Raw genomic sequence first — 25,755 nt, forward strand, 5'->3', positions numbered from 1 at the left:
AGCCCTGCACGGCATAACTCATAGCTTCTTGGAGTTATTCAAGCCCCTTCACCACGACAAGACAGTGATCCATGAAGGGAGGGGACTCATCAACACAGCTGCAAATAAACATTTTAAAAAGAGCAATATACAAACGTAACACGAGATGGTGACCGTGAGCTATGCAAAATTCAATGTATTTTTCAAAATGTTTTTTAAAAAAGCTTTTTCACAGCATTTTTAAAACTGTGTGTGTAGATTCCACCTGGGTTGCAACTGCAAAGGCTGATGTGATCCTTTGATGGTTGAATAGAAGTCATGTGCATAATCTGGAGGTGTATAAGAAACATTGCTTTGGATATGGTTCTTTGCTACTTCCCTACCCGCCCAGGTTGTCCCTATGAGCATCTGTATTTCCTCAGGCAGTGGAAGCCCCCAAGGCAGTGCTCTACTGGTGGAGAAGCAGTGCCAGCATTGGTGCTGATTTATGGCAAGATCTTGCTGAAATCTCATGAGATCTCATGAAGTGCAAGACCTCACAAGAGCTCTCACCATAAATTGGTGCTGGTGCTGCTTGTCTGCCAGCGGCGGAGGTGGCAGGCAGCGCAGTGGCAGGCGGCATGGCAGAGCCGAGTGGCAATTTCCGTTTCCCCTTAAGTGGCAAAACAGGCCACATACCTTCAGACTTGTGCCCTGGGATTCCAAGGAGTTTGTGCTTCAGACAATGAAATGCCCATCGAGCTCAAGGCAGCATATAAATTCAATACATTAATACATAAGCAAAACAACTGAATAAGTAAATCTGTGTCAGGTTGATCCTGTGTCACTTATCACGGAGCCTCAAGGAACATACCAGATTGTAGAATGGCCCATCTTGAAAACACTCTGAAAGACTGAGCATAGACATGCATGCATTTATTACACAAGGCCTGCCATATCTAGTGTTGAGCTGTGAATGTGAAACAGCAACCATACAGGGAGGAAAAATATATATGAGAAAACATCTCAAGCACACTTTTCACCAAAGACAGTTCACAAATGATTATTTAGCTTATTTATTTATTTATTTATTTATTTATTTATTTATTTATTTATTAAAGTATATACTGCCTATATGCCATCCAAGCAGTTTACAAGTATAAACTCAATTATAAAATCCGTAAGCAATTAAAATTCACAATAAACCAATTCAATCAAGGCAACAAAAGCTTCCATGATGTAAAAAGGCAAGAAAACAAGCCAGTTAAAATTTCTAATAATTAGAACAGTTAAAAAACGCATAATTAGATCTCAAGTTCAGGGGAATACCTGCCTAAACAGGTGTGCTCTTCAAGAGCCGGCAGAATGCCAATAATGATGGGGCCTCTTCGCGTTTCAACAGGGAGGTCATTCTACAAGGCTGGTGCTATCGGTGATAAAGCCCACCTCAGTGCTGCACATTCATCAGAGAGTCATCAAGCGATGAACAATTTAGCTGCACTTCGTATGTTGCAGCTGCAGTATGGGCACAACGCTGGGACCCTGGCACAGTTGGCAGTAATTACTGCAAATAACCAGGAATGGTTAAGATGCTGGGCTTCCACACGAGCAGTTTTGTCTGGACACAGCTCCAACAGCACCAGCAATGATTACGCTTTGAATTAGATGAGTATAAAGGAGCGAATCGAGTAATCTTATTTTCCTCCCCCTTGTTAACGTGCATCACTGAAGTAACACATTATAGCTTCACCTTCCCAGTAATGAATGAATGTGACTTCTAGCAAGTCAGTATTTGTAAAAAGAAACACACACACACAAAACCCACCTCACAACTATCACCACTCCTAAACAGTCATTATCGGTGTCTCTTAATGCAGTTTCTAAATGGCTTCCTAGAATTGTGTTTATAACACTTGAAAAACATTATGCTGTTTTATTAGCTGATGTCTTGGGTTCTAATGGCAGGGAAATCTAAAAGTGTACCTTTGAAGCTAGTGTTGATTTCGTTAGGGGGGAAATGTAGCATGACAAAGGAAACATTTGGACTGCTTTGGGGCAGCAGGGGTGAGTGGAAGATGGGGAGAGACTTCAGACTTAGAACTTCTTCCTGGTCTTACAGCAAAGGTGGCTAACTTGTGGCCCTCAAGATATTGTTAAGACTCTCCCACCAGCCCTAAGCCAGCACAGTCAATGGTCAGGAATGATGGGATTTGGAGTCCAACACAGGATCCCCTTAGAACAAGGTAACCGGTGCTTCAAAAAATTCTGCAACATTCTGTCACATGGAAGATGGAGCAGACCCAAACCAAAGGCTTCAAGTTACAAGATAAGGTGCTGGGACTAAAGGATACACAGTGGCATAAGGACTGTGTATGATTACCATAGGATCCAACAATGTCACACTCTCAGTTCAGCAGCGTAATCCATAAACCGCTTCACGCAATCCGGGTCAATGTTATTTGCCCAATAGCTTTCTTTCTTGAAATATGAACCAACGATCAAGGCATTTGCACCCAAGTAGTTCTTCAAGTTTTCCTGAGTCACTCCAGATCCAACCAACACTGGTATCTTCACAGCACATCCAACTTCTGGAGAAAATTAAGTAGGGAAACTGATTTAAAAATCCCTATAAATGAAGGCAAGCTGTGGCAATGGCTACATACGGTGGAGGCCAGGTATTACATACTTATTTAAAGTGTGTATTTCAATTCACAGCTTCACATACTTCTAAGGTTTAAGAGACAAAGGTCCAGTTCAAATGTATTTATCATACATCTTCTTAAGAAATGCATGAGGCTTTTGCCCACATGCTACATCCTGCTGCCATTCCATCCTTCCTTGGACCTTTGGAACAATCAATCACAATTGCCTATGATTTCCAAACCACTAAACTGTGGTTCCTGGGACAAACAAAAACAAAAACCAAACAGAATCTTAAACCAACTTCACTCTGTGGTTTAAGATTCTGACTTGTTGGGTTTCTTGACCACTATGTTGTGATTAACCCAGAAAATCTTCATATGGCCATGGTTTCCTGTAACATCCAAACTGGGGAATGGGAATGTCCTGGTATGTCCCACAGAAGAACTTACGGTCTGCAAATAAAAACATCCTGAAGATCCCAGGCCACAGAGAGGTTAGGCTGGCCTCAACTAGAGCCAGGGCTTTCTCGGCCGCAGCTCCAATCTGGTGGAACGCTCTGTCACAAGACACTAGGGCCCTGCGGGACCTGACATCTTTCCGCAGGGCCTGTAAGACAGAGCTGTTCCACCAGGCCTTTGGTCAGGGCGCAGCCTGACCCCCTTCTCTGGCAATCTGCACAGAATTTTGCTTAATGGTTGCCATCAATTTGATTTTAATTAATTTTTATAATGAAAGGTTTTTAGAATGTTGGATTATTTTGACTGTTGTTAGCCGCCCTGAGCCCAGCTTCGGCTGGGGAGGGCGGGGTATAAATAAAATTTATTATTATTATTATTATTGGGAAGCACAAGGACAGCGTTTGTGGCAGGCACAGTCTACTAAGCGGAATATGTACATTCAAACCAGGACATAGAAGAGCATTCTAAGGAAAGTTCTTCTCTATTATGAACTCAGAACACAAGGAATAAAGCACTAGGGGGAGCTTTTGAATGAACAACACCTATCCACCACCCATGACTCACAGTGTCCTCACTTCAGCTGCTCTGATAGCAAACAACATTTGGTTTCTCTAGGCATAAATACCAGGAGGCGCTAGGGCTTTTGCCCTTGCTTCATCAACAGCAAAAACTTTGCTGAAGTTGGTCTCAAGTAGCCCAGTGCTGGAGAAAGGGATCCAGTCCAAGGGCCAGACCCAGAAGTGGCCAACCCTCCATAGGCTCCATTGACTGGATGGCAAGGCTGTCCACCTGCCATGTCAAGGGATGCAAAGCTCAAGCTTCTTCCTCGGCATTCTCTGATTGAATTCAAGCTATGGCTGCAGAGAAAGAATCTGGACTACACTCTAAAGTGTGCTCCAATTTATTCCTTTGTAGCCAGGTGGTTGTTTTTTTAAGGCACCTTTTTCTGTTGCCGTGCAGGACGGCAGAAAAGTGTGCCAAATAAAAACAAAAACATTAAATTGGGAGCATACATACAAGTCTTTCTGTGCAGCCTCAGGGTGAACTTGCCAGCACCCAACGTTACATGATGTCAAGCATGTGAAAGATGGCTGTAGTTCACTCAAAACAGCCAGGGAGACCAACCTACAAGGCCTGGCGGACCTAATTAAGCCCATGGGCTGAAGATTACTCCTCACTCCTATGAGCAGACTTTAGCAGAGCTGAGTCCCTCTGCACTCTGCCTCTTGCTCAGGCATAGCAAACTTGGCCTTCCAGACGTTTTGAGACTACAATTCCCACCATCCCTGACCACTGGTCCTGTTAGCTAGGGATGATGGGAGTTGTAGTCCCAAAACATCTGGAGGGCTGAGTTTGCCTATGCCTGCTCTTGCTGGTCTGCTCCACTACTTCCGCCTTTCTCTATTCCTGGGCTGACTTGTTAAGCGTTAACATTCCTCTTTATATCAAGATGTATTCAGTAACCACTCCACCATACGAAATGCTGTCATTAAACTGCCGTGTAGCACACTGTCTTTTTTTTTTTTTAATTGCTCCATTAATTCGAAAGAGCCAGCAAACACAGCAACAAGGCATACAACTCCCACTTCCTATGACCAACATCAAAAAAAGAGAAGCATAGCAATGCTGGAAGCAAATGTGATATAATCTCACTCTCCTCCCTTTTCAGTTCAGCTTTCAAAGAGACAAGTGATCAGATCAAAACACAAATTGGCTTAAGCTGTCAATGGGTTTATTTTGTAATATGATGAAAGGAATCCAATTGTGTCTACACTTAAGCAGCAGCAGGGTTCCAGTGGCAGAGACAGGCTCAATTTGCTGTCATAGATCTCCATTAGAAGATAGACAAGCACTCTCTCCCTCTCTCTGCCTGTCTCTCTCTCTCACACACACAAACACAAAGCTTGTTTGCTTCGTTTTCACCATTCAGAATTGCTGCACTAGAATGAGCTATGCTAGCTACCTGTGAGGCCACACGTGCCACTGAGTAAACACTCAGGAGCAATTACAGCAAAGAATCCACACCCCGTGTAGGTGTGTCGCAGAAACCTCTGATGTATTGTTTTCTTGGAATCACAGAATGTAGAGTTGGAAGGTACCCCAAGGGTCATCTAGTCCAACCCCCTGCAACACATGAATCCTGTCCACAGCTGTTCTTGGGTGGGCTCAAAATACCAGCCTTCTGGCTAACAGCCAGACACATTGATCCATTGCGCCACCTGGGTCATCCCTTCCATTATCCTCCTTCAAAAGAGAAGTAAAAAACTGCTGGCATTGATTATATTCTGTGCTTGAAACATATGAACTCTACGCCAAGGAAATAACAACAACAATAATAATAATCCCCGATTTGAAGAAATCGTGCCTGTTAGACATATTACAGATGACATTCCTTGAATGCCACCCTGTAGCATTTCACAGCATTTCTAACACTTTAGATGGTAAAAGGCAACTAGGTTAAGAAAGTAGACAGTAAGTTGGCCAAGACTACATTTCTGTAGCTATTGCGAGTCCAAAAAAACTTTGGTTTTGGAGACATCAGGCTATTTTGCACCACTTTTAACAGTCATGGCTTCCACCAAAGGATCCTGGTGACTGTAGCTTGTAAAGCAGGCATCCCCAAACTCAGCCCTCCAGATGTTTTGGGACTACAACTCCCATCATCCCTGACCACTGGTCCTGTTAGCTAGGGATGATGGGAGTTGTAGTCCCAAAACATCTGAAGGGCCGAGTTTGGGGGTGCCTGTTGTAAAGGGTGCTGACCACACAAAGCTTCAGTCCCCAGGATTCTCTGTGGTGGTTAAAGTGGCATAAGAGTTACTTAAATGTATGGTGTAGATATAAACTTATTAAAGCAGAAAGTGGCTTAAACTGAAGCTGAGAAGATTTGAGCTATATAGAAGGAAGAATGCGGCAGAGCACTGGAGCACTAGAACGTATTGCCTAAAGTTGTGGCAGTATGACTCTGAACACCAGCTGCTGGGACTCAACCGCAGGTGAGCACAACGCTATCATCCTCATGCGCAGCTTGCAGGCTTCTCAATAGGGCATCTGGTTGGCCACTGTGAGAACAGGATGCTGGACCAGATGGCCCATTAGCCTGATCCAGAAGGCTCTTCTGATGTTGTTGTTTTTAAATCAGTGGGAGTCTTGAAGAGCAGATTGGATAAATGGCTGGATTAGTTAGGTTGGATCTTGCCCTTGGTGGCAGAGTTGGCTAGACAGCCTTCTTAAAGGAACAAGTGCCCATTTCAGAAGACCGGAGAACTTTAACAAAGAATGATATATAGGACTCTTCCTTATTTCAAGAGGTTGTCATTGCTGACTCGTGAATCAATGAACTAATCGGAGATCAAAACAGACTATTTTGCCTATTTGAAGTAAGGACATCAGGGATAGCATCTTTGCCCCCAAACCTATCAGGTACTTAATTGCTCCAGCTACTTTCTCCTAGGACATACATCAAGCATTTGGAACCAGCTAGCAAAATCAAACTCCCACTGGTGTCCAGTCACTATTATTTATACTCCACTCTGTCAGATGTTGTTCTTCCTGCTGGAATGTCAGACCCAAGTGCAATCTCCTATTTCTTGCCATGTTAAGAGTTATGTTTTTAATTTACCTTCATTAGAAATAACCTTTTAAGAAAGGTTATGAAGAATGTCATCATTCATGAGCAACAGCTATCAAAAAGCAAGACTTTCCGTCTTTTCTTTTTTTTTAATTAAGAGAAATGAGAAATATGTATGTACATATCCACTTTCCTGGCTAGCTGCTTAATATGACAGCTACTTATACCTGACAGGAACTGAAACATTTGCCACAACTGGCTAGAGAAAGGATACTACTGGTAACATACACCCTTTAAATTGGAGAAAATTATGTCCAATTGCATTATACTGTGTAAGAGCTAAAACAATGGACACATGTCATGTTTGAAATAAACTGATTAAAAACAACACACTGATTAAAAAAAATAACAATACAATGTACGTAAGCAATATCTCACTACAATTTTGAGTCATGTTTGGTTTTCCAGGGTTCATCCAAGTTCATAATCTTGCAAGGGGAACACTATCTCTCTAGCAATAGTGAATCTGTATACTTCATGTGCCTTTGCAGGCTTCTTGGCGGCTGATCCCAGATTTTGGGACTCCCTTCCCAGAGAAGCTAGACTGGGCTCCCTTCATCTTGTTCTTCCACTCATTTTATTCCAACAGGCCTTTCGAAACTAACTTTTCTTCCTCTTCTTCCAGGAAAGGGCTTTTAATATCACTGTGATGTTTTTATTCTTTTCATTATCTATATTTTAATAATTTGTTTTTACAATGTCTTAATTCCATTGTAGTTTACTTTTTAATGATGCTCTTTCGTGTGCTTTTTCAGCTTTTTGAATTTTGTGCGCTCTATTTTATCTGTAAGCTGCCTTGAGTCTGGGGGAAAGGCAGGACATAAGTAAATACAAGAAATATAATCGTCATAATCATACCACCTTCCAGTTCTTTGGGATCTGCCTCCAATCCAGTGGCAGCTCCAGTCAATATGACCCCGTCAGCCAGAAAGAATTCAGCAGCCTTAGCCGTCTCTGCTACACTAACATCAGCTGTCAGAGCGTGAGAACTGCCAACAACAGAAACCCAGCCTGTTTACTTTTGGCAGCCATACCAAGTTATTGAAGCTCCCCCACCACCACCACCACCATGAAGTGGAGAGCCAGCTTTCCAGCACCATCATAATGTAATAAATCAAGGAAGTGAGCATATCACTCTCAAGTGACATTCCACGCTCACATCAGTGTAGCTGGTGTTCAGACATTCAATCTCTCCAGTTGTAATTATACAGCAAATATTTGTAGTCCACCCATTCCCAGATTATATCCCAGAATGCTTAAGGACTTAAGAAGAGCCTGCTGGATCAAGCATTAATTTTTAATGCAAGTTGCATTAGGGTCAGTCTGTGAGAAATACAATCATTCAACAAGTAACAAATGCAATTACTATTGTTAATCATAATAGTGGCCCATCTAGTCCAGCATCGTGGCAAGCACAACCTGAGCACTATGCATTCCTCCAAGTGGTAAAATCCCCCAAATTCTCACTACTTTAAAAAGCTAAGTTGGGAGTGAGAATATATGTAGCTGCAATAACAGAGCCAATGGTCTACTGGTGGAAGACTCAGTTGTAAAACTTGGGGCTTCTGTCACTTGTAAGTGGTAACCATACAAATTTAATGCAGGCAAAAGCGCATGTTTGGCAAGTATAGGTTTCTAACACATTTTGGCGTGAACCCTAATTACCTGTGTTTCTTTTTAACGTCAGCAAAAACCTGAATATGTTCTGCTCCAATTTGCTTCCGGTATCTGAGCAAGTTGCCAGCACAGGCATTCAGAATCCCTTCATCTGCCACGTGAGAAAAAACAAAGCCTTCCGCTCGAATGAAGTCAAGACCTGCAAATGACAAGAATACTGTGATAAAGCTGACTGAGGGCCAGGCAGGAACTGTAAATCACGGTCACTTACCAGATGTATCCCAGCACGAAATGGGATACATTACGAAAGGTCAGTGGTCCATTAGCACACAGAGTGTGTACACAGGAGATCCAAAATTAAATCACCGCTCGGCTGTGATGTTTGCTAGGTGACTGTTTGCAAGTCGCTGTGTCTTGGAACATTGATGCCCTGATTTGATCCCCCATTACTATTCATTGATTCGTAAGTCATCAAGTACAGTACCTTGGAAAAGCAAGAACCTTAATCAAAGGTCTCTTAATCAAGGGGCTGTGCACTTTGGGTCTTCTGGGATGGACCCCAGTTCCCTTAAGAGCAGGGTTCTCAACATCAGGTCTAGGGCTAAAATGCAGCCTTCTAGGACCCCTTTTTTGGCTCTCAGAACTCTCTCCAGTCCACACCCCTCAGTAGTCCTTCTTTGTGTGGCAGGAATGTGTCACTGAGTTCTGATCATGCCCCCTTTCTTGCCTGAATGGAGGGCAGAGAGGGGTGTAAAGGGAAAAATTTACATCTCTTGCTCTACTAACTTTTGCCTTTGGCCCTACCAAATATGTGATACTGGTATGTGGTCCCTGAAAGGTGATCTAGAAGGAAATGTGGCCCTTGGGCTGGAAAGGGTTTCCCGCTCTTGCCTTACGAGGCCACCTAGTCAATTCTGCCTCCCAGAACTAGATGCGATTGAATTAATCCAACTATTTAGCCGATGCACTCCTCTAACAGTGTGTACTAAGGATAATATGGGTGCTAGTTCTGCTGCTCTGTTTCTGCCTCTAGAAAAGACAATTCCACCATCAGTCACTATGATGCCAGGTTCTCCCTTAAAGTCATGGATTTTGCCCTGAAATCTAAGGAACTATTTTATACAAGAATCAAAACTATTGGTTCCTTTGTCCAGTATCATCCAATCCGATTGGCAGTGCTCCTCCAAGGTTTCAGACAAATGACTTTTCCCAGTCTTGTTGTCAGATCTTTAACTAAACATAAAATCTGGGACTTTCCACACACACACACACACACACACACACACACACACACTGCTTTACCTGTCCAGAGTAAAGCAATAATGCTTGCAATAAGTTACAAGAACCAGAAGTGGTCGATGAAGGCAACTTGTTGTTCCCTTACTGGTTTCCTTCTTGAGTAAAAACTTGCTACTTCCTTCCTGCTTCTTCTTCAGTGTTAGACGTTTTGTTGTTGTCATTAACCTCATGACTCTGTGATGGCCACAGATAAGCTTGTAAATGAAAATGCCTTTGCTTGTGTTAAATGTAAAGGGACCCCTGACCATTAGGTCCAGTCGTGGCCGACTCTGGGGTTGCGGCGCTCATCTCACTTTATTGGCCGAGGGAGCTGGCGTACAGCTTCCGCGTCATGTGGCCAGCATGACTAAGCCACTTCTGGCAAACCAGAGCAGCGCATGGAAATGCCGTTTACCTTCCCGCCGGAGCGGTACCTATTTATCTACTTGCACGGTGACATGCTTTCGAACTGCTTGCTTGCCTTAGGCTTCCTTAATTCTTTCAGCCCATATATATTTCTGCACTCCACTGCAATATATAGACAGAACTCTTACAATACCACTAAAGAAATAGAAATCCTGGCTTACGGGGATCAAATCCGTGATTTTTTGGGGTATTATTAGCACCACGCTCCAGTCAGGTGTGCAGAATTGTAGCAGGGAAGCTAGGAGGGCACAGAAAGCAAAGGACCAGGGTTTAACTTTCATGTAATGAATGCTAATTATTACATCAGATACTAAAAAATACAATGAGGTCTCAGGTGGGGTCAATCTAACCCAGACTTGTGGACTGAGTGTTCCCAAATGTTATCAAGAGGATGGGAAAACGATAGCTGCAGTGTAGGCAGTGCCTGTATCTTTATCGCTGCCATAAATGTTCCAGAGACCCAATAATATGCATCATTCTGTGGAGCCTCAAACAGATGTAGTTAATTAAATCAGGATCTACACACAGGAAATTAGGCACTACTGAAGAACACATGGTACACCTGTTAATAATGAAGCAGTTGTGAACAAAGCTTGGTGAGCCGTTTCAGACATGGGAGAACTCTTGCCATTCCCCCTCAGAAAGAAGGAATAATCAAGATGGCATGCAGCTTTTGCCAAGACAATGACATAAATTGCTTTTTGATGTTAAAAAAAAGAAAGATGTTCTGCCGTAAAGCAATGCCTCAAATAAAAAAAACCCCAGACAATAATGCTGGACTCTTTAGCGGAGATGTAAAGTTAACTTTGTAGAGTCAGTAGGTGAGGATAAGTAAGTCAGGGCCTTTTCTGTGCCAGCCCCCAAACTGTGGAACTCGCTCCCCCTAGGGGTGCATTTGGCCCAACCACTGCAAACCTGAGTCCATTAAAACTAAAAAACCATATATTTGGGGCTTTTGTTCTTGGAGAGCTATATGACAGATAGCTTCATGATTGAAGGATTTTTGTATTGTTTTATTTAATTGGCTTTTTAAAAAATGATTGCTAATGCTGTTGTTGTTTTGTTTTGTTTTGTTTGTGTGTGTGTTGTGTTTCTACACAATGAAAACTGCCTTGAGTGGTCTAAGTCCCAAAAGGCAGCCTTTAAGTAACTGTATAAATGAATAAAATAAACATTGATCCCTCAAAGTGGATGCTGGCTCTTAGATGTTAATTTTGTGTTAAGTATCCATTCTTATTTCTTCGCAGCATCCTTACCCCCTTATTTTTCTTCCATCAACCTCCTTCAGATCAGCTTTTGCACAGATTTTATTTTATTTTTTTAGGAGCAGGGGTACAATGTATTTGTATGTCTAGGGTCACCATCAACAGCCTAGAAGAATCTGATAGTTGAGAAACAGAATGTGTGTGTAATCTAGAAACACTCTATTGCTTTTAAATGTTCATGGGGTTTTTACATAGCTCTGACCTTTTAAGAGGGCTGCATATGAATAATTTTAAAAATAAAAAAATAAAAGCTCATGAAGACTAGATGCAACTATGGAAAGGCACTGGGAGTCTGTTTCACACCAAACAAAAGCACCAAACTACACTACTGGTTTTACATTGAACCTTCAGTAATGAAGATGGGCTTTGCTCTCCACTTAAAACAGCCTTTAAACTGGCAGTTTTGCATATAGGAACAAAAATTAAATTGCAGTTCAGTAAAGATCTACTTACAAAAAAACCTGTCGTCTTAAAAAATATAAAAGCCTTGGACAAAGATGACTGAAGTACCATTTGAGATGCCACCCTGAGAAGTAAGAGTAAGTGTCTCATGAGTTGGGTATATAAAAGTGTATTTTTCATAAATTCTGTATTTGGGGGGAATTGTTTTCAGAGCTATGAATGAAAGTACTAAAGAACTAAAAAATAAACCTGATTAGACATTCAGACAGTATAAGGCCTTGATCCTCAATGGGTGGGAGTCAGTCCATCTCCATGCCCCCCACCACCACATCCCCAGTTAGGTTAAACCAAAGGCACCACTACCATTTTCTTTGGGGGGCCGCAAAGAAGATCAGGAAAAATGAGTTAGTTAAAATCACTATAAGCTGTTTTGGAGATTTGGAGATTTAATTTGAAGTTAAGCTAGATTTAAGCTTGGTGCCTCCGGTATTATCATCTTCTTACACCATGGATGATGGTTTATTTCATGGATGTATGTTCTGTGTTATTTTATTAATATTATTATTGCTATGAAGTTGTCATGGCCTTTGGCTAGAACAATAAACTGACTGATTGATTGAGTTTAATTTTTTTAGCCAAGAAAAGAAGTCTGGGAACTCTCAAGTATTAAGCTCAGACACCTCCCACTCCCCAGTGATTTTCTCCGACAAACAGACAAACTGATGTAAGGCATGGAGGACAACCCACCACATGACCAGCACCAGTTGAAAGGAACTCCTCCCACTCTGTGAGGTAAGAGCAACCTAATTTGCATAGTCCTGCCTAAGTGGAGCAAGTGGGAGGGGCAACCCATCCAAGGATCCCCTTCTCCACTGCAGAAAAAAACAAGAATCTAAGACAGAAGGAGTGCAAAAGAGGGGAGAAAATTTAACATTAGTGGCAAACGCTTAGAAGAAAGCAGCATATTTCAAGTCCTCATTGAAACTGGGTCTTAGGGTTCAGAAAAGTTTTGAGACTAGGCCAGAACTGTTATTTCTGGAAATCTTTGTTGCATTATTAAAACATTGGGAAGTATGTACTTTATAGTGAATGTGTGTTTGTACATTATACAGTTAAAGGTAAAGGATCCCTGGATGGTTAAATCCAGTCAAAGGTGACTATGGGGTTGCAATGCTCATCTTGCTTTCAGACCGAGGGAGCCGGCGTTTGTCCACAGACAGCTTTCCAGGTCATGTGGCCAGCATGACTAAACCGCTTTTGGCACAACTGGACACCGTGACGGAAACCAGAGAGTGCGGAAACACCGTTTACCTTCCCGCCACAGTGGTACCTATTTATCTACTTGCATTGGCATGCTTTCAAAGTGCTAGGTTTGCAGGAGCTGGGACAGAGCAACGGGAGCTCATCCCGTCGTGGGGATTTGAACCGCCTTCGGGTTGGCAAACCCAAGAGGCTCAGTGGTTTAGAATAAACAAAGTGTTTATTCACTGCATTTCAGTCTAAAGGCAGAAGGAGAAACATATGAAGCCGCTTACACTGGGTCTGACCACTGGCTCGTTAGAATTGTCAAAACTGAATGGCAGTGGCTCTCCAGGAGTTTTCCTTTCCAAGCCCTGTTTGGAGGTGCCAGGACCTTCTACATGCAAAGCATTGAGCTGTGGCTCTTCCTGCCAACCCACAGGGGACATGCCACCACAGGTGACACCACAGTGGGTACGTCTCCTGTGGGATGGCAGGAAAGGTTGTAACTCACAGATGTGCATTATCCCACTATTTGGGTAAACCATCCAAACCAGCGTTACTGACTGATTTCTGTATATTTGTCACAGCCTCAGCCCCTGCCTAGGTCTGCTTGCAAATATAGCGTTGGGCTCCTGCGGAGAAGCCAGCCTTCAGAATGCACACTCCTCTCAACTTCAATGCAAATTCCACTCTTTCTTCCTTGTCATCTTTAACCATGGTTTCGTGTTACATCCACAACCGATGCTAGCCAGTCAACACGAACCAGCTGACTTGTAAGCCTTAGTCGCTTACAAACCCTGGTTAAGAAGGGTGCCTTTTAAAGTATTATCCATGGCTAACATCAATGCAGATATAATGAAAATAAGGAAAGGGGATAAGCCTTTTTGCCAGAATCGAAGTGTATGGCCCCCAAGCTGGCCCCTGATTAGCAAACCATGGCTTTCAGGGAACAGCATTTGCACTGGGCCTTAGTGACTGTGCTAAATTGAGTTTGTGGTAAGCTGTGTGAAGAGAACTGATAATTATGTTTGTCAGCTTATGCATGCCTAACAGCTGCCAGAGCCTATCCACGCTTACTCAGAGGTAAGTCCCTTGGGTTCAGTTGTATTTACTTCTAGCTAAATATGCATAGAGTCAGGATCCAAGGGTGATGTGAATTGCTAGAAATCTGTATATAATTCTAAGTTCTAGGAAACTGTTCTGAATGAAGTTGAAAAGATAATTCAGTGGCCAATTTAATTCAATATAAATGAAGATTAGAGTGTTATGCCTAAGCAGAAAAGGGACAAAATTGTTCTAAGTAGCCTTTTCTAAAATCATAGGAAGAATGTGAAAGAGAGAGGAGAAGAAATAGTTAAAATTATTGAGTGCACCTGAATATGAAGACATATCTGCTGTCTAATCAATTCTGCATATTGACTGAAGATCCTAGTAGTTTAAGTAAACTAAAGCATTCATCTGCAACCGTGAAGTAGAAAAAAATGGCATTATCATTTTTTTGAAAATAAAATGCAATATGTAAAAGTAGTGCCAATCTAGGAAACAGATGTTAGATATAATAGACTATTCATCTGTCACAGTTTGCATCAAGATACATTAAAGGGATTGTGTAAAAGTAATGTATGTTTTTAGCATTAATCACCTATCATTCTTGAATCAGACATATCGTAAATGAAATGCTAAAACTTTTATATGAGCATTCCAGCAGGCAAAAACAAGGCTGCATTAGAGCAATTTGTATTATTAATGCTCGTGCCATAAACAAAATTGACTTTTTGCTTAAATATAATTTCTCTACTTTTGTCTGAAACTTACTCATAAACCAAGTTACAGTATGCCCACAATGATTCTTACTGTACACGACGCTTAAGCACAACATTTGCTAAGTGTGTAACTGTGCAGGTTTCCATCATCTCCTCAACAGTCCAGTGAATGGAGGTGGCCGGTGTTCGAAACTCCCATTGTTCTAGGCGCGTTGTGCGACAGAGAATTTCATTAGCGCGAGCAGTTCCTGAGCTCTGGGCGCAGGTCTGCACCTAAGATTTCAGATCAAAACTGCAGAGTGGAAGGAAAGGAGGACCTTTTTCTGCCTATTCCAGCTACTCTCTGAAGACCGGATAAGAGACCCTCTTAAGAATATTAGGGGGATGGGCAGGAGAAGGACTAGACCATGTGGAAAATGGACATAATATTTTAGCTGAAGTTCATTCATTTTCAGGTTTGTATTCTTGTTATAAAAAAGCATGCCTAGACATTCCATTGTTGCACCCACAACCTAGGTTTAAGGTGCCATTTAGCTCCTAGCTTTCATCTCTCAGTTTCTAATACTGGAGGCGGCCGCTACTGTTCCCATTTCAGAGGAAGGTGACCAAAGGTGAGCTATAAGAACACCTAATGGTTGCATAGATGAGCTAAAATTTGAATCCAAAACCTAGGATGGGCACTAGCCATTGGCCTACAGTTATTCTCCTTAAATTCAGGTTAATTTAATTTATTCTTAAGTGAATTTCATTAATTCAACAGAGGTATAATAGTTCATTACAGCAGATTACCGTGATATCCTGAGGTGTAACTGGAATTTGATGAGCAATGATAATGATTTAAATTAATCCCTTATACCATTTTATAGAACTAAATGGAAGGAAGCCATCAGTGGATATTTATCACGAAGAGACATAAAGCAGGTGTTAATACGGTTATGGGGAACAAGAACTTATAATGTGCTTTACTCTACAGCACAGAAAATATCCACCCGAACAACACAGTTTCCTACTGTCGCCTAACCATGGTAGAAGAGGGTAGAAGCCAATTTGCACACCCTGGCCAAGGCTAACCAAGCTTAGCATCAGCACTGGTGCATGCATAATGCCATACCTTTGTTAATGCTGAAAAAGTGTGTGTGTGTGTGTGTGTGTGTGAGAGAGAGAGAGAGAGAGAGAGAGAGAGAGAGAGAGAGAGAGAGAGATTCATGTGTGAGAAGGAAGGAGGTTTGGGGAAATGAGAACATTATGCCTGCTTAGGGCTTGTGAATAGGACACACATACTTGAGGGGTGTACAGCCTAAACCTCACTCTCTTGGATTTGAAAAAGTTGGTAGGTAAGCTTATGCCAGTTGAGAATGGGAGAAGGTAAACCACTAAAAAGAGGTACGCCTCAAGTGATTTATTTTATGAAGAATATCCAGTGTGTTCAACCATTGATCTTCCTCGTGGGCAAAGGGTAAGAATACTTGGATGCACTACAGGAAGGCACACGAAATCCTTTTATGCAGAGGAAGATTCAGAAGTACTACTGAATTCAATGGGGCATAGTTCCAGGTAAATGGGTTAGGAATGCCGTTTTAGGCATCCTGTATAAAATGAAGCACTACTACTAGTAGCCTTTGCCATCAGCTTGAGGTCCACCTTTTCCTTCGCTCTGCAGGTATACTAATGTCAACTTCCCCCCACCTCCTGACTGTGGAAATACCACGCTGCTGAGGGAATAAAACAGCCACGGTGGCTTTGCAGAGAAGTGTGGTGAGCTGGAGCAAGCACATGAGAGCCCGTGTGGTGTAGTGGTCAGGGTGTCGGGCTAGGACCTGGGAGACCAGGATTCAAATCCCCACTCAGCTTTGAAGCTCACTGGGTGACCCTGGGCTAGCCAATGTGTCTCAGCCTGGCCTACCTCACTGTTGCTGGGGATTAAATGAGGAGAGAGGAGAAAAGACATATACCACCTTCAGTTCGTTGGAAAAAAAGGTGGGATATAAATGCAATTAGAAATGATAATATACCATACATAAAATCTGGTAAGCGGCCTGTGTTTAGGTCTCAGAATGCCAAAACAAAAAGCAATCCCAAGTCAGTTCACTTACCAGCAGCAAGAGCGACTGCTATAGCATCTTGGTTTGCAGCACTTAGGATCTGAACACCCACTGGGAGACGGGGGCACGTCTGTTTCACAGTGGCACAAATGACTGCCATGGCTGCAGTGATTTCTGCACCCACACCAACTGTGTACGGCCGATCATGCATATTTTCTACAATCAAGCCATCCTGTTGGAATTAATATAGAGCTATTAAAAATCAGAAGAGCTGCTCAGAAATAAACAGAGGGCTCTGCACACAGTGGATAGACTGGCAGATAACGCTCAAGGAATTTGCATTGCAGCCATGCACAACAGTGCAGAATCTGCCTTCCTAGCACAGAATCTGGAGCCTTATACAGTATTCGAAGACTTCTCAGTTTTCACTGCCAGAAAAGTGCTTAAGTTACAGGAGAAAAGACTTATGAGCTTTTATTAAATCTGCAATCCATATACTTTGCTTGAGCCAAATCCCATCTTTGTCATATCCTTCTAAAAAAAATTAGCTAAGGGAGCCATCACAAGAGGTAAGGTAGCTGGGACCCCTCCTATGCCCCGCCCCCCAGTAATTCATGCAGGAGTAAGAAGGAATACTACTTTAACAATGCCAATAAAAATTCCCAGTATATGTAGCCAAGCTCATTAAAGAGTTTTAGGGTCCCCTGCAGATAATAGCAGCAAACAAACTAAGGTGTAAAAAAACCTGCACACCTTCAAATACCTCTGCAGAAGATAATTTTAAGTGAGAATGAATCCGCTTGTACAAACCCCCGCTTGCTAAATGCTGACCCAACAACATGATTTTTGTAAAACAATCATAAAAAATTAACGTTGTGCTCAATTACAGTATATCCCTTTCAAATGAATCTGAAGTGCAAAAGCCATTAAATTGTAACTTTCATTTTCACCAAGTCAAGCTTTCCCCAAGAGAACAGGGGGCCTTGGCTCAACTGCAATAATCGAGAGATCTGATAACCGAAAGGAATTAAATGAAGACAGTAGAGGAGATGCTTGTTGAGAAGAGCTGGTGGTTCTGTTTTTTGACCTGTTTTTCTACTGAGAGAGTCAGAAAAGAAGCAAGTCACTATTTCCTCAGCCAAACCAAACTCACAGGGCTCTTGAGAGGATTAATGGGGTTAGGGGTGGAAATACCATGCAATCCACCCCAAGTTCATGATGTTATCAGGGTGGTCTATCAGTACTATTTGTGCATGTGGAAGCTTCGAGGCAGTCTTACTGCTTCACTTCCAACCAGTACCTATCCTGTAACTTCCTGATCAACTCCCGTAACTTTTCATACCACAAATTCAAAATTCAAATCATACGGGGTGGGGTGGATGTTATGTACTCAAGTTCTCACCCTGGGCCAGCAGGGGGATACTGTAGATAGTTCAGGTCCACATATGCAAATAAGGGACGTTCAGTGATTGGATAGTTACAGAAAATGGTTACTGTTGCGTTCTAGTGGAGCTCTATATAAGCAGACTGGCTGAACCCTTCAGTTCAGTTCTGTTCTGGCCTGTGAATAAACAAGAGCTGTTTGAAGAATCACTGTGTCGTCTGATATGTTCACCCACAACTTAACAGTGGAGTGGGAACATTGTTCCACTTTTGTTGTGCTGTCGCCCCTCCAAACAGCAAAAACTTGGTAGCATTGTGGAAGCATCACAGAACAACCAATAACGCAGAAGAAACCTACCACAAATTCACTCTGATTGTGTCAAGAACATGCTGCAGAAGGGGTTCCTAGTCTTTTTACAGGGGCAAGCTGTAGCTGCCCACTCGGACCATATTTAAATTATGAAGCACTGTGTTGCAGTTTTGCCTCTCCTCTTTCATTTTGGGTACCATCCCTTCTTTCCCATTCAAGCAATCCATGGCTGAGCACACGTTTCATTCCAAATCCATGTTCAACACTGTCCACTGAACTGCCCACTGCTGCTCCACCTCGACAAAGTGGTAACTAACACAAGGAACCAACGTTACTCAAATTTTGGATTCAAAATTGCTAAATGGAGAAGTTTTGCTTTTTCCTGCATTCTGTAAACGAAGCACTGCATCCTCTGTGTTTTGGAGCACATAGCTCCACCCTTTGAGTACAGCTCAAATTCTAGACAGCAGACCATTATTATTTTTAAATGACTTTAAGGTCTTCTGACGGCACTTAGGTAAAAATAAAAAAAATCTTGTATTAAAATAATAAATAAATAACAAAAGACTCGAACATGATTCGTTTGAGTACAACCAGTTGTGTACACTAGCTCTAGACCCATTAGAAAAATCAATATGGTTTTACATTTTATTGCTCTAGTATTTTCTTCACTTGTGGGTGGGTCGGGCACTTATAAAAAATGAAAACAAAACCCACCCACAGCAATCAAGCCTACATATTTTTCTTTTCTCAGATATTTGTTTGTTTTCAATATTTTAGCACATACCACCACTCACAACTCAATTCTGCTATCAAATTGGTGATTAATTCCAATTGCAGGATATGTTAATTTAAAGAACAAATACTACATTTTCTGGAATTTACATAGCTGCCTACTCATATATCTTTATATTTTTACGGACATAAAAAGTATGTCCCTACCCCCCCTCACTTTCTACTATTTTTTGTGTTTTTACTAAATTAGCATGGATGTCTTATGTTATGACACAACACCTCTCTATTATATCATGGAATTTACTAAAGAAGCAGAAAGAAAACAGGCGATTTGCAGGTATAAACACATTTCACAGCACAAATTAATGACTTGCTCACTTCGGCAGCACATATACAAGTTAAAAAAAAGAATTCTTGAAGCCCTTTCTTGTGGAATCTGAAGATGGTTCATATTTTTACTTGGTGTACATAATTTCATTTTTACTTCCCTCAAGTGACTATATTCTGCTATTGATTTCATCAATGTGCTTTGTTCATTCTGTATTAGTGCAAAGCCCAGCAAAAACAATAAAAACTTTTAAGCTGATCCACTCTTAGCAAAAATGGCAAAGCTTTCAAGTTGAATGCCTGCACAAGCACACACACACACACCTCACACACAGTGTGGCAAGAAACCACATCAGCAAACTATCACATCTGGGAGCTCCCCAAATAGGATTTATTGAAGGGTGCTTGGAATCATAGAATTGTAGAGTTAGAAGGGACCACGAGGGTCATCCAATCCAACCCCTGCAATGCAGGAATTGTAGCTCTAAGGGGGTCCTGCGGATCTCAGGATTCTTTGTGCATAGCCATGCACCTTAAATGTGTAGCGTATATGCAGCTCCTGTGAATTAGGTTAGACTGAGAGGCTATGATGGGCCCAAGGTCACCCATCCTGAGCTTCATGGCTGAGCAAGGACTTGTACTCTAATGTCCAGGAAAACTATTTTCATTTCCCCACATAAATAGACATGGAATGATCATAACCCTGAATAAGTGTGCAAAGGTTTGGAAAAGTTTTTTAAAAAAAAAATAGGGAGGAAGTCAACACCACACTCTTCTGATCTTTCCACATTTCAGTTTGCCACATGGAAATATCTCTCCCCTCCTGCCCTTGTGTGTTGTTCTGTTGGTTTTCCAGACCTCCAGAATCAATTGAGGAGCATGGCAGGAGGGAGGTGATACTGCACTAGCAGGACTTGTTCTGGCTTCCATTAGTGCAACTACTTAATAGAACCTGGCCCTAAGAGAATCACACTTCCCTGAAAACAGCCAGATAAGTACTGAGCATGTTCAGTAGCCAGAATTCTAGTATGGGGTGGGGGAAGATTTACTTCTCTCTGTACCATTCATAATTTTCGTTTGAAAAATTTAGAAGACAATAGAAGATACGTAGGAGAAAAGGCATCATCAAAATCTAGAGGGTGCAGCCTCTCCAGTGACACTGACGTTTTACAAAAGGCTACGCATGAGGCAAGAAGTTCAGTGATCTAGTAAAAGCAATAATGTTGCTATATTTCCCGTCCTCTGTAAAAATGAAAGCCGAACATGGCAAAATTGAGAGGGTTCTAAACTCCTTGGAATCTGTCACTGCATATAATCTTGTCATGGCAATTTTGATTGTGTTTGGCAAAACAAGCATATCGCAGCTACAATTTTTCAGCACAGATGGCATCATGTCTGAGCATTCACTTGTTTTCATTAATATGCTCCAACATTATAAATCTTCCATATTTATTATGTTCTTTTAAAAAAGCACTAATGCATCAAACAAGCCACCTTCTATATAGAAAAAAACCCTGCGGATCTGCTTTCATCAGTCATGTCTGCATACCACTTTGAGACAGGAAGATGTACTTGTAATCCTCTCTATTCTACTCCACTGTTTCAGCAAAAAAATTTTTTAAGGGGCTAGGGAAGAGTTATAGCTACAAGAAAGGCAGCAATGGATAGAACAATCACATTAGCATAGATTGCCTCAAATCAGTGGTAATGCATGAGCGTTAAAATGCTACAGTCTATAATGGTTTGGTGAAATCCAAAATGCACAGTAAGTCAAAAATTGTAATGGCAAGCCAGCTTTTGAATTCTCCAGAACTTTTCATCAGAAAGGCTGTTAAACAAAACAAGGGAGCAAGGAGAGGAGACTGTGGTGTTGCTGCTCCCCAAATCTACAACTTATAATAATAACCTTAGGGAAGGCAGACGTTTGCAGACCTAATTGGATTCATATCTCAAGGTGCAAGAAATTGTTGCACCCAGGCTATTGAGAAAAATTAGGTCATCCAAGTTGTTGGCCATTAAAACATCTTGGATTGGGGCAGGGAGAATCCATTTTTAAACTATGCACTATGTGAAGAAGTAACTCCCTTTGTCTGTTCTGAGACTTCCAACATTCAGCTTCACTGGATGACCTCAGCCTGTAGTATCAAGAGGAAGGGAGAAAAACTTCTCTAGGATTCCTTCCCCCGTATCATGCATAATTTTATACACCTCTCTCATGTCCCACACTTACTCACCTCTTTTACTAAACTAAAAAGGCCCCCAAATAGGGAAGTTGTTCAGTATCATGATCAACTGGGTCAGCCTCTTTGGAATCTGTTCCTGCTCTAACAATAGTGTTTCTGAGGTTTTGCCACCAGCACTGTGCACAGTGCTCGAGGTATTATCTATGCATATAACCCTTTCTCCACCTGTACTTCAAGGCCACATGTAAATCTACTGCATTCCCATTTTTGACTTATCCTGCATTTCCCCCATCCTTCCTTATACGCCATTTCTGTCACCCACCTGTCCCAAAAATCTTTCCTGTTACATATCTTCATCAACTCTTATCAATACACCCATCAATACACCCATTGAACTTTCTTCCATTTTTTTGGCCTTCGGTCCTTTTGTCTTTTGACGGACTAAATTTAGACCCCTCGCTTGACTCTGGCTGTAAAGAGGTGCGACTTTATGAAGCCATACAGAATGCTTACTGTAAAAAAACACAAACCCCAATCTTTTCTAATTAAAAAAAAGAAATCAGTCGAGAAATAACACCAGACCCAAAACTATGGTTCATTTAAGTTCTGCTTGAAGGCTGGTTACCAGGGCATCACATCACCACCATGCCAGGAATTTATATATTCACTGCAGGCAGGTTGATGGAGAAGTGTGAAGCAGCACAGGAATACAGGGTGCAATGGAATGTGTAAAGCATACCCTGACCTTTTCAAAGGACATGCACCCCGTTAAAAATCTGCTGACCTATGGAAATTACTGCAACACCTGAGGACCAATGGAAATTCATTGGTACCTGACTGTTGTTGCCTCTGGCTCAAAGTGGCCTTTCAGGTCTTGCCTTCTAAATACACACAGCAAAGACTGCTTTCCATCGACAGATGTATCAGAGTGACGTTGTGGGTGGGCAATAGTACAGACAAGTGCAAGCTGCATTTGCTGTATTGCCTTTTAATAAGTTAGGCTACGCTGCTCTTCAAAAACCTTAACTACAACAGCCAGGAAGTGAGCACCAGAATGATAAAAAGACAACGGCTTGAACATATATGATATGTGTTTAATAAACACATGCAGTGCTGTAGAGAGTGCCTGACCATTGGTCCATGGAGCTCACTTTGTTGCCTCTTGACCAAAAGTAGATCTCCAAGGTCCCAGACAGAGGAATTTTCCTCCCATTGCTCAAGATTCTTTAACTAGACAAACCTGGAGCATTATATATGCAAAAGCAGAGCTCTGCCACTGAAATATGGGCCCTCCTTTTGTACCTGCTTCATCTTAAACTCCTTGATACCATGAGAAAAGGGGATTGGCAGACTGTAACCAACTTGAAAACAGAGTGCTGTGTAATTTTTGTATAATGCTACATTTTTTCTGTATGTTTTTATTATTGTCTAGTGTCATTGTTCCCCACTCTGGGAAATATTGAAGAGTGCATTATAAGTACTCAAAATAAATAAATAAGCATCAAAAGAATGAAATTGGAACCTAAATATATATTTAAAAATGTGCACTCCAGTTAAGTTGACGGATTGCTATTTCAGACTATTTACAAAACATTAATTTTTGTTTGAATTTCAAATGCACCACCACCACTTTTTATTTCGATCCAGAATTTTGCACAACATTCAACCATGTAAAATATTAACTAGGAAGTTTCAATAAACAAAAGAGAAAGGAAGAGATAGCTCTTACAACTCCTGCAGCCTTGTAAATCTCAGCTTCCTGACAGGCTTCTTCAATTATCTGAGGCAATGGCAAGGTATTCCTTGGGGTTCCTGCAAATATAAAGTTGTCACCACACTTACACAAATACATACACACACTCTAGCTTTTAATGCCGTCAAGGTTATGGCTATTCTATGCTGTGGTGAGTGACAAATTAACTTCCCTTGTCATACGATCAACCAGTGACAAGAACAAATTTCACATATTGGCTATCAGCCCTTCCAGAATCCCCTTGTAATGCTTTCTTACAAATTAACACCATTTAAGTACCATAACTGAAAAAGTGAACAATAAGGCACTTATATAAATGGCAGGACTTCATATGGACTGTAATAGGTAATATTAAAAATTAATAATAATAATAATAATACATGTATAGGATTTATTCAGATACAATGATAAAATAAGGTTACAGGAACAGGCCACAGTGATGCTGCCTTCCTCTTCTGAAAAGATCATGTTTTAGCTTCCATTTTTTTATTAACTGCAGCTCATATTACATCCAAACTCAGAAGAATTGTGGTTGATCTTACCTATGGTTTATTGAAAAAAGCCAACTTCAGACCCTGCTTTAGGAAGCTGGCTTACTTCAACAGACCACAGTTAAGATGTACCACAGTTTAGGGTTACTAAACTGTGTTTAATTAAAAATGGAAGCAAATACCTCTGATTTCACCGCCATCATGCCTATGAAGGGAAGGTCCAAAGCCTGTTCTTCTAATGAAGCTATAGAAAGGTTCACTAAACTTAAAAGTCAGGCAAAGTATCCTAGTTTTGTATATTCCTTTATATTAGTGTCTGGATAATTTAACAAGATACTGTCTTGGGAACAAGTCCTACATAGCCTTGGGCTAACCCAGTAAAATGCAGGTTAAAAAGAACAAAGTCAATACAACTATTCATTAATAAAATCACATTAATATATATGATTTTCTGACAGCAACACTTTAGGAAGTATGAAATCCATAAACACATTTCATTTGGATAAGTGAACTAACTAAGCATCAGTTAGCCATACAACCCTTTTACATATTCCAAGGTACCTGGCAGTGCCTGGCTTTTTTTGAAGTACAGAACATCTTTGCCATAATAAATTTCCCCCTAGCACCTGTTAATATTCTCTCCTATCCTGTTGCTTCAAATAACAATTAAAAAATGAGGCATTCACCTGGCAGCGCTTTCACATGGACCATCCCAATGATGACTGATCGTAATCTCCCGAAAAGCTGCAAAAACTTCATCATCTAGAGAGATGGAAAGATCCTCATAAGCATATGACTAATTGGTTTCTTTAATCAAGTAACAGGCCCCAAAAGCAACATCTTGCAAATGAGAACAGTCTGCTTTTGTTTCTTTACTTTCTTTCAAGATATTCACAACCTTCTTAACTCTGTGGGCCCTCATTTTATACAGAATAGGAATTTTATCTATAGAATATCTTACCAGGTTTTCCATCACTTGGGCAGTCCCGTTTTCTAGCATCAGCATCAGCCAATTTACACATATTTAAAACTACTTAACAGAAAAAGTAAGTTGTAATGATGGATAATTTCTTTATAATGTCCTCCGCCAGTGGGAGAGATGGGAAGCAGGGCTCATTTCATCAGCTTTGCTGGAGGCCCAGTTCCATCAGACAACCTCCTACTCCTGAACAATGCAAGCTGGTCATTACAAGAACAACAGTTTTAAGAATTTGTTCCGAAGTTTGACTCCCCACCCTCCACTTCCCTCCCTGTCCCTTTTCTCATGTGTGTCCTGCTTTTGTAAACTGTTAGTGTTGGCAGGAACTGCTTTCTTTTAATTGACTGATGCGGGTGGCGCTGTGGGTTAAACCACAGAGTCTAGGACTTGCCGAACAGAAGGTCGGCGGTTCGAATCCCCGCGACGGGGTAAGCTCCCGTTGCTCGGTCCCTGCTCCTGCCAACCTAGCAGTTGGAAAGCACATCAAAGTGCAAGTAGATAAATAGGTACCAATCCAGCGGGAAGGTAAACGGCGTTTCCCTGCGCTGCTCTGGTTCGCCAGAAGCGGCTTAGTCATGCTGGCCACATGGCCCAGAAGCTGTACGCCGGCTCCCTCGGCCAGTAAAGCGAGATGAGCGCCGCAACCCCAGAGTCGGCCACGACTGGACCTAATGGTCAGGGGTCCCTTTACCTTTACCTAAGCCACTCTGGGAGCCTTTTTAGCAGCAGAGCGGAGTACAAATGATCTAAACAGAAAATACAAATTTACGCCCAGGCTCTCTTGTGTCCTCTAGAACAGTGGTTTTCAACCAGTGTGCAGTGGCATCCCCGGGGTGCCATGAATGATGGTCAGGGGTGCTGTGGGCAAC

General features: G+C 41.7%; 2 protein-coding genes across 12 annotated transcripts in view; both read right to left on the bottom strand.

The window, feature by feature from the left end:
- LOC128419510 (protein C19orf12 homolog) overlaps positions 1-25,755 on the bottom strand; it is a 231,930-nt gene that overhangs the window by 33,668 nt on the left and 172,507 nt on the right. The window lies entirely within an intron of this gene.
- LOC128419506 (uncharacterized protein F13E9.13, mitochondrial-like) overlaps positions 1-25,755 on the bottom strand; it is a 27,154-nt gene continuing 1,399 nt past the window's right edge. For 4 of the 11 annotated variants that reach the window (XM_053400264.1, XM_053400263.1, XM_053400267.1 and 1 more), the window contains exons 2-7: positions 24,594-24,669; positions 23,393-23,475; positions 16,777-16,957; positions 8,356-8,506; positions 7,552-7,679; positions 812-2,546 (exon numbers count right to left, since the gene is read on the bottom strand). In XM_053400264.1, coding sequence (XP_053256239.1) covers positions 2,356-2,546; positions 7,552-7,679; positions 8,356-8,506; positions 16,777-16,957; positions 23,393-23,475; positions 24,594-24,669 — 810 coding nt within the window. In that variant the 3' untranslated portion in view covers positions 812-2,355. Of the gene's footprint in view, positions 309-808; positions 2,547-7,551; positions 7,680-8,355; positions 8,507-16,776; positions 16,958-23,392; positions 23,476-24,089; positions 24,152-24,593; positions 24,670-25,655; position 25,755 lie in introns of those variants that run through there. The other 7 variants (XM_053400269.1, XM_053400272.1, XM_053400271.1 and 4 more) reach the window with 5 other exon arrangements.

This window comes from Podarcis raffonei, chromosome 8 (assembly GCF_027172205.1).
Source record: "Podarcis raffonei isolate rPodRaf1 chromosome 8, rPodRaf1.pri, whole genome shotgun sequence".
Classification (NCBI taxonomy): Eukaryota; Metazoa; Chordata; class Lepidosauria; order Squamata; family Lacertidae; genus Podarcis; species Podarcis raffonei.